Genomic DNA, 15,750 nt, shown 5'->3' on the forward strand with positions numbered 1-15,750 from the left:
ATATTTCCGTCACGTTGGACATGCATTTATTTTTATCTTGTTTCTTGAGTCAATATCCTCTTATATCATTTGATTACACAATCAGATTGATGAAATTCTTGCTAAAGCCAAGCTAAGACTGTTTAGACTCTCATTATTAGAGACATATAAGTCATAGTCAAGACACAACAATCATCCATGATGTATCTTTAATGTATCAAGTCTTAGGAACACTTAAATAATCATTAAATGAATCAATGTGGTTGAAATTTAGGTTTAAAAACATTAAAAGATTCATACAGATAAAGTAAATGATTTCTCAACCTTAAGAGAACCCAACATATCTTAGTGTAGTCACACTGATGGCTAAAAGGTAAGGCATACTCATATTATGAGTGGGATCGGATAGTGTTAGACAGTCCTTTATTTTCTTTTTTTATTTTCTTCTTCATGTACTTATGGGCCAGATGTTATAAGTGGCCCATTTCGTTTAAGTGACATGGGGGCCCACCCTCTCACTCTCTATGGCATTTAAGGGCCAATCCAGTTCAATAGAAAATATGTTGTTTTTTGCCAAAACCCTAGCCAACAAAGCTTTAGGGTAGGGAGAAGCTGGAGAGGTGAGATGGCTGATGCAAGTTTGACATGGTATCAGAGCAAGCCTGGTGAGCACATTGTGACTCTCTTCTCTCCGTTAGAAACGTTCCTCTCTGTTCTATTATCTCTCTCCTTCTAGAGGATTCATTGTTGTGTGAAGAGGCATTTTGAAATCTAGAATGGAAGACCATAACAATATTTCTATCGCTGTGGCCATCAGAGATTGAGACAGGGTCATGATTGTGCTCCCTGATATCAAGATAAAGTTCAATGGGCTTAATGCATTTCAATGGCGTAAGCTAGTGGAATTATCGTTGGAGGCTAGGTTCATTAGAGACCACCTTGTGGAGGATCCTATTACTCCTAGACATCCAAGGTGTAAAGGTGGAAGTCAGAGGAGTCCCTTATCCATCAATGGCTTCTTGGAACTATAGCTTCTGATATGGTAGACGATTATCTCTGTTTGTAATCTGTTAAGCAGATGTGGAAAGAAATTATCAAGAGTTGTTCTAAGCAGCGGATGGATTGAAGAATTTATGAACTCAATGCACAAGCCTTTCATGCAAAGCAAGGGGAAGCAACCATCATGGTTTATTCTAGCAGATTGAAGGGACTATCCCCAATCCAATTGACCACTATTGGCCACTATAGGCCAGTTGACAATCCCCAGTCAAAGGAAAGAAAATACACTCTGAAGCAAAGAGTCTTTACCATTCTCATGGGTCTTCATCCATAATATAAAAGTGTCTGAAGTCAGATCCTTCATCGTGAGCAACTTCACGACCTTGATGAGGTTGTTGGAATGCTTTTAAACAAAGAGAAGAGACTGAAGCTTACTCAAGATGCACCTGGGGAAGGTGGCTCATCTGGAGCATTATCCACTAAGAAGAATTATCCCAGTGCTATCCATGGTGAACCAACAAGAATATCTCAGTATGGTGGAAGCTCAAACCAGAAACAGATGCAAAAGGGAGACTCCAGGGACACTCTTTTTTGTGTTTATTGCAAGAAGCAAAATCACACTAAAGAGAATTTTTGGAAACTAGCCAGCAAGAACCATCAGAGTGTCCCTGGACTTGATACAAAAGACGTGGAGACGATCACATTAGTGGATTAGCTCAAACTAGCCAGCAACAACCAGCCAAAACCCATCCTAACTACTCTGTCGTCTTGGTGTTCCATCGCACGAGATCTTCGAAGCAGCTGACCAATGAATAGCTCCCAATCGTTCTTCCCCTTTACATACCACTCAGTCTGGTGGCGCCACCCTCTCACTCTTTATGGCATTTAAGGGCCAATCCCGTTCAATAGAAAATATGTTGTTTTTGGCCAAAACCCTAGCTGACAGAGCTTCAGGGTAGGGAGCAGCTGGAGAGGAGAGAGAGAGGGATTGGATAGTGTTTTTGTAATTGGATATCTTAATATCCATCTCAAGTATCCTTTCTATTGGAATATTTATAATACAGGTTTGAAGAGTAGTGATCACATTATGATCTCATAAAAAGAATAATGAATAACATATTATTTCAACAAGCTTAAATGAGATGTGAAGTTTGATTCTATTGAAGGCCACATTTAACATACACAAAATACCCATCATGTTTTACCCAAATATTATGGGATGAAATTTAAATATTTTATTATTATTCAGAGAACATATAGCTTTTATGATTTATGGAGAGAAAAATTTTAAAGGTAATCCATTTCATATTTATATGATAATATACACAAAAATGATGTATAAAGTCGTTCAAGATCACTTGATAGAGGTACTATTGAAATCAAAATAACAATCTAATTTCCGTGTTGAAGATTAAGATTACAAATAAATTGTCACTAACCCCAAGTATATAAGATGTTGATCATGTTGTGAAGCCAAAAATTAAAATGTATTATTCTAGTGCACAGAGGTTTTCATCTGATGATAAATCACATTTCATTTATGGATAAAACTAGATAAGCCTTCACGATGATCCACTGTATTTGTAATAGTGAATCTTGTATTTGTTTTTGAATGAATCATGAGAAAATCATGATTTATTGATATACTTTAATAATTTTTAACCTTAATTAATTGTTTTCCATATTCATGAGCATAAGTTGGAACACGAAAAAATAAACAGTATAACTAGGGGAAATGCTTTTTGAAGAAATATTTACCAACATAATTCTATATTGAGAATTTTAAATAAAAAATCACATACAGAAAAAACTTATGAATATAAAAAAATTTATTGATTTTGAGGGAGGGTGATGATTGTTAACATCAAACTAAAATGGAGAAGGAAAATGAGCTTAATTGAAGTTGGAAGTTTACTTCTTGGAGAAAAAAATTAAATGATAGATATACATGAAGATAGATGTTTGGGCATAGTGGGGTTTGACATACATTCATTGGAATGTACTATGAATAAAAGTTAGAAAAGATGAATACATGTGGACTTATTATTAGTGACTTGAGAGATAAAAACAGTTGTTCAACTAATCAAATGAAAATTTTGGGCTGAAATAGACTGATTTGAGGAAGATGTGTGATGGACCCAAATTTACGCTATTTTTTTGTTGTTATTTGAGTTAATTGTTAAAAAATTAGAATTTTTTACTCGTAAAATAAATGACTTGTTAGGACTAAGTGAATATATTGGCAAGGACTAAAATAAATTGGCAAGTGTCTTCTCCACACGCAACAAAAATTAGGCTTTAAAATGCCTTTATATGGTGATTAGGGAATGAGTTGAGATAATTATGTATGTATAAATTAAGACTACAATTGGATGACAAGGGTGATAAGTGAATATAATTATGTATGTATAAGGGGGATACATGGATGATGATAATGGATGGATTGAGATGGATCAGTGGATGAAGACGTATGGATGTGGATGGATTCTCAAAGACTTACAATAGACCCTTATATTCTGCCAGGGTCAAGATGTTTTGTGAGATCAGGGAAGCCTCTCTGCTTCTCTGTCATCTTCTAGATTCAATCAACAACGGACACCAAGAAAACTTGACAGATGTCAAGATGGTTTTACATGAATCAAGGGGTCTATTTACAGGTGCAACTTTATTGATCGAAAGAGGAGAGAGATATATAACTATATAGATGAAGCCGCTCTCAAGATTTCAGCCCAAAAATCCTTATGGATCATTAGATATCTTGATTTGAAGTTTCATCATTCTCAACTTTCGGATGTTCTCTCTATGACATTGCCATTGTGGAACATAATCTTCAGATAATCTGCATTGATTTCTGTTTAAATTTATGAATGATGTGTGTCATCTATTTCTCCAAAAGATGGGCCCTGCAATCCATGTTATTACTTCCTTGAAAATAAAATACATGTATATGTGTTTTGGTTGATTGCAAAGCGTCTCTTGATTTCATCGATTTGTTATCTGCATTATTCTTCTTCCTCGAGTCAGAAGGTATCATGTGTTCGCACCTTCTTGGTTATCAAAGTTGCATTGATTATGATTTTAATCGATGAATTATTTTCATCGGTTCACGACATCCTACGGAATAGAAAAATTAGCACTTGTTCAAAAATCATTTGTCATTCTGACATCTAAATTGGTGGTGCCATAGTGTGATGGAGGACCATCTAGCCTAGAAGACCTTATTTCTTTGTTTTTGTTCACACATGTTTGGACCCCGGTATGGTCCTATATTTTTGTGCGTAGGAGAGTTCATGTATGGGCATGTATGTGGAGTTTTCTCTTATAAGGGCACTCTATGACACTTTTTTGGGCCTTCTTCTCTTTATTCCTAAGGGGGAAGGCAAATATCTCCCCTATAAGAGGGGGGCACCCATAGTAAGAGGAGGAGAAGAAAAAAGAGGGTAATTGATTAAAAGAACTGATAAAATTATTCAATATTCTATAGAGAAATACATAAGTATAGATCAATTTAGTTGGATATATTACTCCAAAAAATAAAATGACTCAATATTCATTTACTTATGTGTGGTTGAGGAAAGATTTTTCTAAATTTGAAATGTTAAATTAAATAGTAGCTTAATACTAATGAACAACAATTATGTAGTTCTACTCCAATATATTAATCCTGAAATAACATTTCTAATTTTTAAATCCTCTGAAAGCAACTATGGTATAATTCACACCTTGCCTACTTTTTGTTGTTATAATTGTGTGAATAAACTAAAAGGAGTTTTACTCTATTTTTAGTAATGATTCTACCTATCCACTGTTTGTATTTTTTCCCATTATTTAGTTGTATACTTTTAACTCAAAACTTGTGTCCATTATTTGATTGATTCCCTGCTAAGAGTTTAAATTTTTGAATTATGTTTTATGTCTGAACTCCAAAATATTGTATTGAATAGGAGAAACAGGAATCAAAAGCTACAACTACAGATAATTAGATTGATATGGATCCATTTATAAATCAAACATGTTAATACATATTTAAAATGTCCATCTGAATGGCTAAAGCACCTTTTTGGAGTCCTGCAGAGGAATATGCAATTTGGGTGGTTGGATAATGTGATTTATTAGACACTGGCTCTTATGGGATTTACTAGTTCTCTCCCACAATGGAGATATCTTATATTTTTCCAAATAATGATTTATTCAGTTGTCAAGCTCAGGGCACAAAGATTTCATTGCAGCACTGTTTGATAATGGCATACAAATGAAGCTACTAATTAAGTAGTTTCCGCTGGAATAAAGCCTCATTGCCATTTTGTTAATAAAAGAAGGATTACTTCCTGTACAAACAACAACAGTGAATTTGGGAGTTTATGGATTGAGATAAAAGATGGGACAATATAGATAGATATGAGAAAATTATGTTTGGACCAACACAATGGATGCAGGATGATATCACATTTATTAAACACATTCATTACCGAATCTCACTTGAGCTTTAACTGAGATAACTAACTAGCCTTAGAGATCCTTTACTCTTTTGTAATATCAAATATATGGCTCTTAATGTTTTAAGTAAAATCTAAAAACATTGAGACAATGTCATATAAAATATATGTATCAACTCAATTTGACATAGAACCAATGTGACTGGCCTTCCCTGTTTTTCTAGTAGGATATGCCAATTTGATATCTAAAAGTAGATCATTAAATTAATTTGAGAAAATCATAAACTATAGCACTTTGCCAAAGAAGTTTGCTGCATTGAGACAAGAGACCAAGAAATATCCAATTTTGACATTGATCGAGATGTGTAGTTATTCAACTATCAAATTTATAAAATATTTGTATAGCCATCCAATTTTGAGTTACGTTCTTTATCATGATCAATTAATAGGTCTTGGAAAGCAAATAAGGAAAGTCAGATTTTTAAAAGGACAATTAGTATAAGTGGATTTTAGGGAATTAGGTTGAGTACAAAAAGCAGAGGATTTTTGTGTGGATTCACTCAAACTTCCTGCAGAGTTCATATTTTTCACATACATTAATGACAGAATAAATATGAAACACAATACTAAGTTCGACTAAATACAATACTAATTTGATGTCAAATCTAAAAAAACACAGCACTCATGCTTGAGTTCATCCTGTCATTCATATATTATCAAGAATTACCTGCTTTATTTTTTTGTATACGCTTTCAGAAATTGAAAAACACGGAAAGTGGGAAAAAATTGAGACCATCTATATAGGGAAAAAATCATCCAACTGGCAAGACATATAATATGACAATTTTTACATACTAATATTGAATCATCTATACTTCTAAACCCCTTCACCCTAGACTAAGACTAAAGTGGTCATCCAACACTTAGAATAAAACCAAAGTAACATTCAGAACATGCTTCTGATATGCTAGTATCACTAACTATCATTCTAGAATGAAAATTATATCAACTAAATGATCTATTCTGTATATAAAAAAGGAAGAAGAGCAAAACACTGATTAAACCCCTGATTGTAATAAGCAATCTTTGGTCTAGAAACTGCTAGCATGTTTGTTTTTTCATCTATGGGCTGGTGAGATGAGCGTCTCTAAAAATGGAGGAAGCGCCACCGGAACCCGCAGGGGAAGGGGAAGGGGAAGAGGCAAGAAAAGGAGCTCCAGAAAGAGAAACCATGAGCTGACCTGGATGCCCCGGAGGGGCGAAGCGAGACGGGCTGGCTGTCATACTCCCAAGCGATGCTGACGAGGAAATTCCTTGTGATACGTTGGCCTGCGTAGAGTCGACTAAATTCATAAATTATCTTTCCCTGACTTTTCTACAATAAATAAAATTTGTGTTTTTTTGAGAATTCGTAAAAATACAAAAGATAAGGACTGATGGGGTAAAGAAAGAAAAAGAGAGGGTACAGGAAAAGTTTAGTGAGTTCATAAATAGTTTTATTTCTCTTTTCTATAATGAACCGGATAAAATCTGCTTTCACAAGGCTTTGTGAATACAAATGGTCATAATAAATTGTTAAAAAAGGAAAAACAGAGGATAAGAGAAATGTTAAGTTCATATATTATCTTTCTTTAAATTTTCCATCATAAACAAGAAAAATATGCTTTCACACGGATTTATGAGAACTAATTACCTGTAAAGGATTACGGAAAAATGAGAAATAGAGAGAAGATAAGAGAAAAGCTGTGTAATTCATAAATTTGCTTATTTTCCCTTTTTTATGAACAATGAGACAAAAACAGTTTTCTCGTGGATTCGTGAGCACTTCTCAAATACTAATGATATTGATTAGTGGGAAAAAGAGGAAGAAAAAAGAGGGGATAAGAGAAACACCCGAATAGGAACAAGACCAACATCTCAGATGCCAAAGATTGAATTTGCTCAACATTAACGCCAACCTTAATCATGATTAAGGTTGACGTCTTTGGAAAATCTTTGGCATCTCAGATGACAGCAAATTGGATTATCCATGTTTAAGGCTGACATCATTGGCAACTCTCAACGTCACACGTCACCATCATTGGCACATCTTGAGGAGATGGACATGTGGTGCTAAGGTTGATGTCGGCAGTTTGTCAACGATACTGTCAGTGTCAACAGGTGTCAACATTGTTGTCATGAACAACCGCCCGTACTCCAAGAGAATTTACATAAGTGTCATAATCATCTACGTCTAGGCCACATTGACTAAGTCCTTAACATCATCAGGGTTGACAGATAGGATTAACAGTTTTTGATAACATCATCGTCAACATTAATCGTCAATGGCAACCTCATCATCCTCAACCACACTTAAGTCCATCGATGTCCTCATGAACATCGAGGGTTGATGACATTAAAGGTGATATTGATGAGAACGAAACGCTAGCCATGACTGCCGGACAGATAAATAGTCAACATCATGCACTAATTGTGGATAAATAGAAGACATAGTAGCACTGATACAGATAATTGAACTAGAGTTCTCAACTTAAAAAAAAGCCCTTTGTTCTATTGGCACTTACCGAGTTTTGAAAAAATCCATGCATTGGCCTGTTGAAAGGAGAAGTCGAGGATGGCGATGGGCGGTGCGCCTGCACACTGTGGCTGGGAAACTCTTCTGATTCTTTGCCTCCATTAGTAACACCCCCAAAATTTACATCTACGGTCATCCTTGGAATGGTAGCTTTCATGGCCGATCCAGTTTCAACTGAAGGATCAGCAGGAGAGGGAAAAGAAGCACGAACGGAGGATAGTTGGGCACTTGATCTTTTCTTCAACTCTTCTTCTGCGTTTAAAATCTAAGAAAAATAAAAAAAATAAAAATAGGCATGTCCAAAGTTCCAATCGCTGAATATTAAAATCATCTATGTTTCAAACGACCGTGAATTGGTCATAGATATTTCTTGTTTCTTCATTAAAGTTACACATAAAACGAATCTCCCTTTTGCCTAGAGGATGAAATCATAAATTCGTTTACCTGCTTGAGCATTTGTACAAGGTGATGCTTTTTGTCATTCAAAACAACAAGTTTCTTCTCTAGATCATTTTTCCGTAGCTCGATGTCATCGATACCATTATTCGGTGCGGCCTGATGGTAAGTCATTGGATGTGTTAAAATAGAAGGAGAAATATATCAGCGAATAATAAAGTCACAACAATAATTCGAGGAAAGTTCCTTCTCATTCAGTGAGATTTTGAAAAGAAAATGATATCGGGTATCCATTGCGACAGTATTAAAACAATATAATCAGGAAATGTAGAATATCATGAGTATGATTTTTCTGGAATCCTCATGCATGAACACCACCCCCCATGGTATGTCAATGGATTGGTTAATTTTTAAGGACAGAAATTACCAGAGAAGAATTATAAACATGAGGATGCGCCAATGATTTTTTTGAAGTTGCTACAGTTATGCAAAGAAAAGTGCTGTTTGATTTTATGAAATTTAAAAGAAAAAGTTATTGGGAATCCGCTGTAACTATATTAAGAAAACATATCAAGAAAGGAAGAATACCACAGGTATATTTTTCGGAAATTAACACAAGTAGCAACCCCTTCTTGGTAAGTCACAAAAAAACGTAATGAAAGATAAAATAGTGAAGTTGCTGCAATAATACGACGGAAGACCCGTTCGATTTTATTAAAGTTTTAATAGAGAATATTTGGGTATCCCACTTCAAGTATTTTTTGAAAGGTAGAATTTCATGAGTATAATTCTTCCCCTTAATGTGTACCGTGTTTTCTTTTTCGTTAACCCCAACATTCTCTCAGAGGCATCTTATAGTTAGCAAAGATCACATTTGAATAGTTTACATCGATCATCACATCTGAGCAAGAAGTCTAAAATCATGTTAATTTGCGAGTTCGAAATTCCTAGGATCAATCGTTTTAGATACCATGTCCATAAAGTATCCATCCGCGATGATGATTTATTTGACACTCACACTGTGCTTGAGAGGATGAGTCTGCTCATAGATTCAGTGTTCGTCACCCATCGAATCCAAGCAATAAACAAAACGGGTAGAGCACGAACATAAGCCTAAGAAATGCCACAAAATATACGCGCAAGTGAAAGAGAAAAACCGAGATATGCGGCTCGAATTCAAAGATGCAAAACCAAAATCCTCATCATCAGGTGTCAGCAATCATTAAAACAAGACGGGTGGATTTCAAGCACCGATACTACCTCGGGATCACCCTTCTCGCAATTATCGGCGGATTTCGCAGCACCAGAAGAAGATGGTCCGACCACGGCCTCAATTTCTTTCCCACCCTCAATTCCAACAACCGCGGCCACCACACCGTCCTTCTCCGCGGCTTCCTCCACCGAAGCCACCGAGGAATCAACCAGACCTCGATCAGGCTTCAAACATCCATTGTCCCCCATTCCTTCCTCGTCCGCGGATTCCAGCTTCAATTCCTCATCATTACCAGTAGCTTCTGCCGCGGTTTCCGAAGGTTGTAATCGAGCAAGAGACCTCGATCGCTTCTCCAAAAGAGATCTGAAATCGCGAACGGAGATCGTCCGAGGAGGCATCAACCATCTGCGCGGTAGCTCGGGAACTCTGTGCAGATTTCCTCTGTAGAGGGAGATCGCCACCATCTTCTCAATCTCTGCAATTCTCCGATCGAACTCCCCCGCTCGATTCAGCGGAAGAAGCCTTCCAGTATTTATACTTTTTGCAGTTAGGGCTCGGTAATGACCGTTGGGATGACGGATGACTGTTGGTAATGGGCTTGGTGCTAGGAGCCCGTTATGGTTGGATGACGGATAGGACGGGACGGGAAGACCGTCTATTCCGTCACCCGTCCTAACACTCCCCATTGTCTTTACCGTCTTATGTCCACATTTCGTCGTCGTCACCGTCCCGTCATTGATCCAGTTCAGTCATGTGCTCGTGTTGAATAACGAAATGACTGGATGATAATGGGCTTGGAGCTAGAGCCTGTTTGGATTGGATGACGGATGGGATGGGACTGGAAGGCTGCCTGTTCCGTCGCCCGTCCGGAGGACTCATCGTTGTCTTTACCGTCGTATGTCCACATTTCTTCGTTGTCACCGTCCCGTCATTGGTCCTGTTCAGTCAATTGTCCGTAATGAAATGACTGGATGATAATGGGCTTGGAGCTAGGACCCAATTACGGTTGGATGACGGATGGGACAGCTTTGAAAGGCCGTCTGTTCCATCACCCGTCCTAGGACTCGCCGTTCTCTTTAGCATCGTATGTCCACATTTTGTCGTCGTCGCTGTCCCGTCATTGGTCCTGTTCAGTCATTTGTCCGTATCGAATAATGAAATGACTGGATGATATTGGGCTTGGAGCTAGGACCCAATTAGGGTTGGATGACAGATGGGACAAGATTGAAAGGCCGTCTGTTCCGTCAACCGTCCTAGGACTCGTCATTGTCTTAGCATCGTATGTCCAAATTTCGTCGTCGTCGCCGTCCTGTCATTGGTCCTGTTCAGTCACTTGTCTGTATCGAATAACGAAATGACTGGATGATATTGGGCTTGGAGCTAGGACCCAATTAGGGTTGGATGACATGTGGAATGGGACTGGAAGGATGTCTGTTCTGTCACCCATCCAGAGGACTTATTGTTGTCTTTATCATATGTCCCCATTTTGTCATTGTCACCATCCCGTCATTGGTCCCACTCAGTTATTTTTCTGTCTAATAATGAAATGACGTATGATAATGGGCTTGGATCTCGAAGCCAATTAGGGTTCGATGATGAATGGGATGGGACTGGACGGCCATCTGTCCCCTCATCCTTTGAGAGGATTCGTTGTTGTCTTAACCGTCATATGTCCACATTTCTTCATCGTCACCATCCCATCATTGGTCCTGTTCAGTCATTTGTCCGCGTCGAAGAATGAAATGATGGATGATAATGGGCTTGGAGCTAGAAACCAATCAGGGCTGGATGACAAATGGGACAAGAGTAGAAGGTCGTCTGTTACGTCACCCGTTCATACTCGTCATTGTCCTTACCATCATTTGTCCATGTCGAAGAACAGAATGGATGACGAAAATGACAGCAACTGAATGGATGATGGAATTCAATGATGAAACGAGTTACCTCGCATTCTCTCCCCCTATCTAAATCTCTCACCCTCTCTTCTCTATCTTTCCATCTCTCTCACTCTTTTCCTCTTTATCTCTCTACTTTTCTCCCCATCTGTTTGTATCTGTCTATCTCTCTGTATCCACCTCCCTCTCTTTCTGTCTTACTCCTCTACTTTACTCCTCCATTCTGTCGATTCTCAATCTTCAGTGTTTGTCCATCTTTTCTGGCATTTTTAGACCTTCCTTTTTCATCGCTGGTTGTATGTCATCTCGGATGAATGACTGATGACTAATGACATAGTTTGTATTGTTTACTTTAGTTGTCTAGATTTTCTTTGCGATAGCTATTTTAAGTGGGCCACGTGTTAAACAATGGCCCGCTATTTTTTATTTTAAATGTTTGCCTCTAGACAGGCCTGTGCCTTGGGTTTGTTCATCCGATATCCAATAATGGACAACCAATATCTGTATGAAATTGACATGATTTCACATACCACATGTCTGATATTGGAGGCACATCAAATATCCAACTAATATCGGCTTTTGGGACAGATGTCATAGGGTTTGGGACCTAGTGGCCGACAGTGTTGGATATTGGATATCAATATCCGTGTCAAAAATCTGTAACCAGGGATCAATATTTTGAGATCCAGAGATCGGTTTACTTTTCTAGGGATGCAGTCCCATTTGGAAAAAAAAAGAAAAAAAAACATTATAAATCCTTGCAGAGGAAATCGTTGCGAAAACAATTGTACTCAAAGACAATCTTGGTAGATGCTAGTCCAATAGCTTGATAACATATTTATTGGTTTCACATTACGACAAAAATTTATTTAAATTATATTTATAATTTAATAGATTATAATGTCAGAATTAACCTTTTATGATATATTGTATATCATCCATAACGGTATAGTTATTCGATATCAGAATCAGGATTGCGAACACTACTGGGGCCCTCAAAAAACTAAATGGGCCCACAAAGATATATACTGGCTCGTTTTAAGCCAGTATATATCTTTGGCAAAGGCAATACTAGAAGTGATATTTCAATGTTCCCCAATAGGACTTAGTCAACCCTTAAATAGAACAGGTGGCCAGCAAACACATGGAGGAAAGCAAATAAAATTGACAAACATCCATCCATTGATTTTACAGACAACGAATGATGATCCTTCATCCGTCTCCCAGCCCTACCTATTAAAGACCCGCCAAAGATATCAGAGAGCTCTGGAATAAATCAATGGCATGTTTATTTTAAATGCAGGCTAAAGGTGAAAGCAAATGAAATTCCCATGAGGTAGGATAAAGGTCATAGAAAAAGCATCCACCCTCCCACAGTTGACCCCTGTTCATAGGGAAAATTGAATCAAATGTTTATGATGCTATTTTCAGTTTTTACCCATCACACATTTAGGAATCTTTATTGTCGGCTATCATGTTTTGTTAAATTTAGGAAAAAATGTATAGGCACATAGAATTGGAAGATGAAAAAGACAAAAGTGGTACAAAACTAGCATGCTTAAACAAGTTTTTCATTGTGATGTCATTAGGTACTAGTCTGGCTATAAAATTTCAGTAGTTGCCATTCACACGTTACAAGCATTCTTTTATTTGTTAATTGCCAATTCCAATGTAAATTTTTTGTATATTTTGCTATTTTTCACTGCATTTTAGAGAGAAATTTGTCAAATGGCATGAAAAGAACACAAGATTCCTAGATGACATTATTGCTGCATGTGTTGTCATTGTCAAACAATGCATCGCGTCATGCTTCTTAATAGAAAGAGAGAAAAGTATCATAAAATTTGCACTGCACGGGTGCTCTCTCTTGGGAGAGGCTATAATAATTATGAACATGCTGAAGACTGCCATGGGGAAAAATTCCTTATGATTGAGCTTCAAATGATAGGGATCCAAGGTGAGTTTTTGATGCTGTGGGATGATATTCAATCTTTCATTGGAATCATTGGGCTTGTTTCGATATAGGGATAATAGATTAACATCACAGAACCAATACTTATCATCAATTATTTAAAGAGAATCATACAGGCAATTCCATCGGGGTTTCATTCCTAAACTCTCCCTTATGGAGACATGTATTCAGCCCTAGCAACCAAATATGTAAGATTAAAGTTTTTGTGATTTTTTGTTTGAAATGGATTCCTATACTGATTAGCACTCATGCAAATACCACCCTTTAATCACAAGTAATGGCCAGATACTGATCATACTTTGCCATAATCATGTTATGGCTAATTGTGATGAATAATCACATCATTTAAGCTCCAAATATAAGTTTATCTACATTAAATTTTCCAGAATGATACAATGCTGATTTGTCTTCAGACTGGAAGATATGTGAGAAAGTGGAATTGGCTTTCAGATCTAATTTCATCTCCAGGTTGTCACTGAAGTGGTATCTCATGCCTGTTAGAGTGATGGCACTAGTCTGAACCTCAAGTTGCATAGATAGGCTCAAAAGGTTGTAATAAGCATGCAATAGATGTTGGAGAATTTAATTAAAAATATAGTCGCATGGGTTAACGTGTTTTAGCGTACAAATGTACTTAAAGTCAGCTTCCTAAATATATAAGTAATGTTCCTTAATTCACTACAAAGCTAGGCGTAACAAATTAGATATTATAACTTGACCCATTGTCTATTATCCATCAACGATGATGATGTCATGTGACGTTAGGCAGAATATCTAACTCGGAGTCAAATTATTATTTACTCCTCAGAAATTAATAGAAAAACATATACATGCATATTATGTACAAACAAATCTGAAAATTTAAATGAAAATTCCAGATTGGATATGTGTTTGACAATATATTATGCACTGAGTTTGACGGTAAAACTGATTTCTTTATTGATTAATATTTGAAAACTAAATATTTTATGAATAAATGGATGTTTTGATGGTTTAAATATTTATTTCGGATTAAACTGTTCAGAATGACCAGATCACATGAAGTTCTGAACCATAGTCGCTGCTATCTAGTAGAATAACGAGCTGTAGAACGTGGCCACATTTCAACGATATTACATTAAATTACGGAGAAAATGAGAGATATGAAAGTTATAATGATGCCAGAAAAATCATTTAAAGCTTATAATTATTATTAAAAATGCATTCAATGATAAAATTATCACTATTCTATAATATTCTGTATCAAAAGTCCCTTGAGCATGTCATTTTTCACGTAAATTTTTAAAGAAATGAAATCTATACTTTTTATGAAGATTAGGCAATCTTCCCGAAGAAAATATATTTAATAACTGGATATCTCTTTGTCAACATCTTTGAATTATTCCTTTCGCTCTCTAGGAAAAGTCAAACAGCCAAACGTCCCAATAGGAATCAATTCCAGGAATAAAAAATATATAAATCATCAAGCTCTTTCTTTCAAAAAAAAAATAAAAAAATTCATCAAGCTCTCGTTGTCATGTTAACTTATTCCTGGGGAGAATGACAAGGATAGAAAAATGAAAAAAAAAAATTATGTCAGTAAAAGCTGTTCCATCTATTAAATAGTTTATATAGTTATTGCATAGGCAATAAATTAATGAGCAATCTTCTGAATGAAAGTCAAACTATCAGGTTTGACGAAGGGGCGGCTGGCTCTGCGATATTAATGTCCACTCCCCACCATCACCATCTAATCAAAGCAAAGGCCAGCATTCCTCTCTCTCTCTCTCTCTCTCTCTTTCTCTCTCTCTCTCTATATATATATCTTTATATCAATCCAATATACATCAATATGTATCTCTCTAACTGTATCCATCTATCTATCCCCTATCTCTTTCTATGTCTAAATCTATCTCTGTCTGCATCCATCTCTCTCTCCTCCATTTCTCTTTTATCTCTGCCAATCTTCTCCTATCCATCTCTCCTCCATTTATCTTCTCTCTCTACCAATCGGCACCCATCTATCTATCTATCATCCATCTCTCTCTCTCTATACCAATCTACACCCATCCATCCATCTCTCCTCCATTTCTCTTCTCTCTCATCCATCTATCATCCATCTCTCTCTCTATACCAATCTACACCCATCCATCTCTCCTTCATCTATCTCTCTATCTACCAATCCACATCCACTCCACTATCTCTCTCTCAACCAATGTACATCCTCTATCCATCTATCCTCCATCTATCTCTCTCTCCACCAATCTACACCCATCCATCCATCTCTCCTCCATCAATCTTCTCTC

General features: G+C 36.8%; 1 protein-coding gene across 1 annotated transcript; it reads right to left on the reverse strand.

Moving 5' to 3' along the window:
• Window positions 1-6,455: 6,455 nt before the first annotated feature.
• Window positions 6,456-10,299, reverse strand: LOC144712300 (tRNA (Ile)-lysidine synthase). The gene is made up of 4 exons (XM_078586536.1): window positions 9,646-10,299; window positions 8,434-8,544; window positions 7,979-8,254; window positions 6,456-6,743 (listed from the first exon to the last, which is right to left on the reverse strand). The coding sequence occupies exons 1-4, from the start codon at window positions 10,282-10,284 to the stop codon at window positions 6,537-6,539; spliced, it is 1,233 nt and encodes a 410-aa protein (XP_078442662.1). The 5' UTR covers window positions 10,285-10,299; the 3' UTR covers window positions 6,456-6,536.
• Window positions 10,300-15,750: the final 5,451 nt, after the last annotated feature.

This window comes from Wolffia australiana, chromosome 14, assembly GCF_029677425.1.
Source record: "Wolffia australiana isolate 7733 chromosome 14, ASM2967742v1".
Classification (NCBI taxonomy): Eukaryota; Viridiplantae; Streptophyta; class Magnoliopsida; order Alismatales; family Araceae; genus Wolffia; species Wolffia australiana.

Bases quoted from the DNA above. Each gene is read 5' to 3' on its own strand.
- LOC144712300 (XM_078586536.1), bottom strand. From the start codon at position 10,284: ATGGGGAGTGTTAGGACGGGTGACGGAATAGACGGTCTTCCCGTCCCG. The intron at 8,255-8,433 runs GTAAACGAATTT...TATTTTTCTTAG, and splicing joins TTGTACAAATGCTCAAGCAG to ATTTTAAACGCAGAAGAAGA. The intron at 6,744-7,978 runs GTAAGTGCCAAT...GACTCTACGCAG, and splicing joins ATGGATTTTTTCAAAACTCG to GCCAACGTATCACAAGGAAT.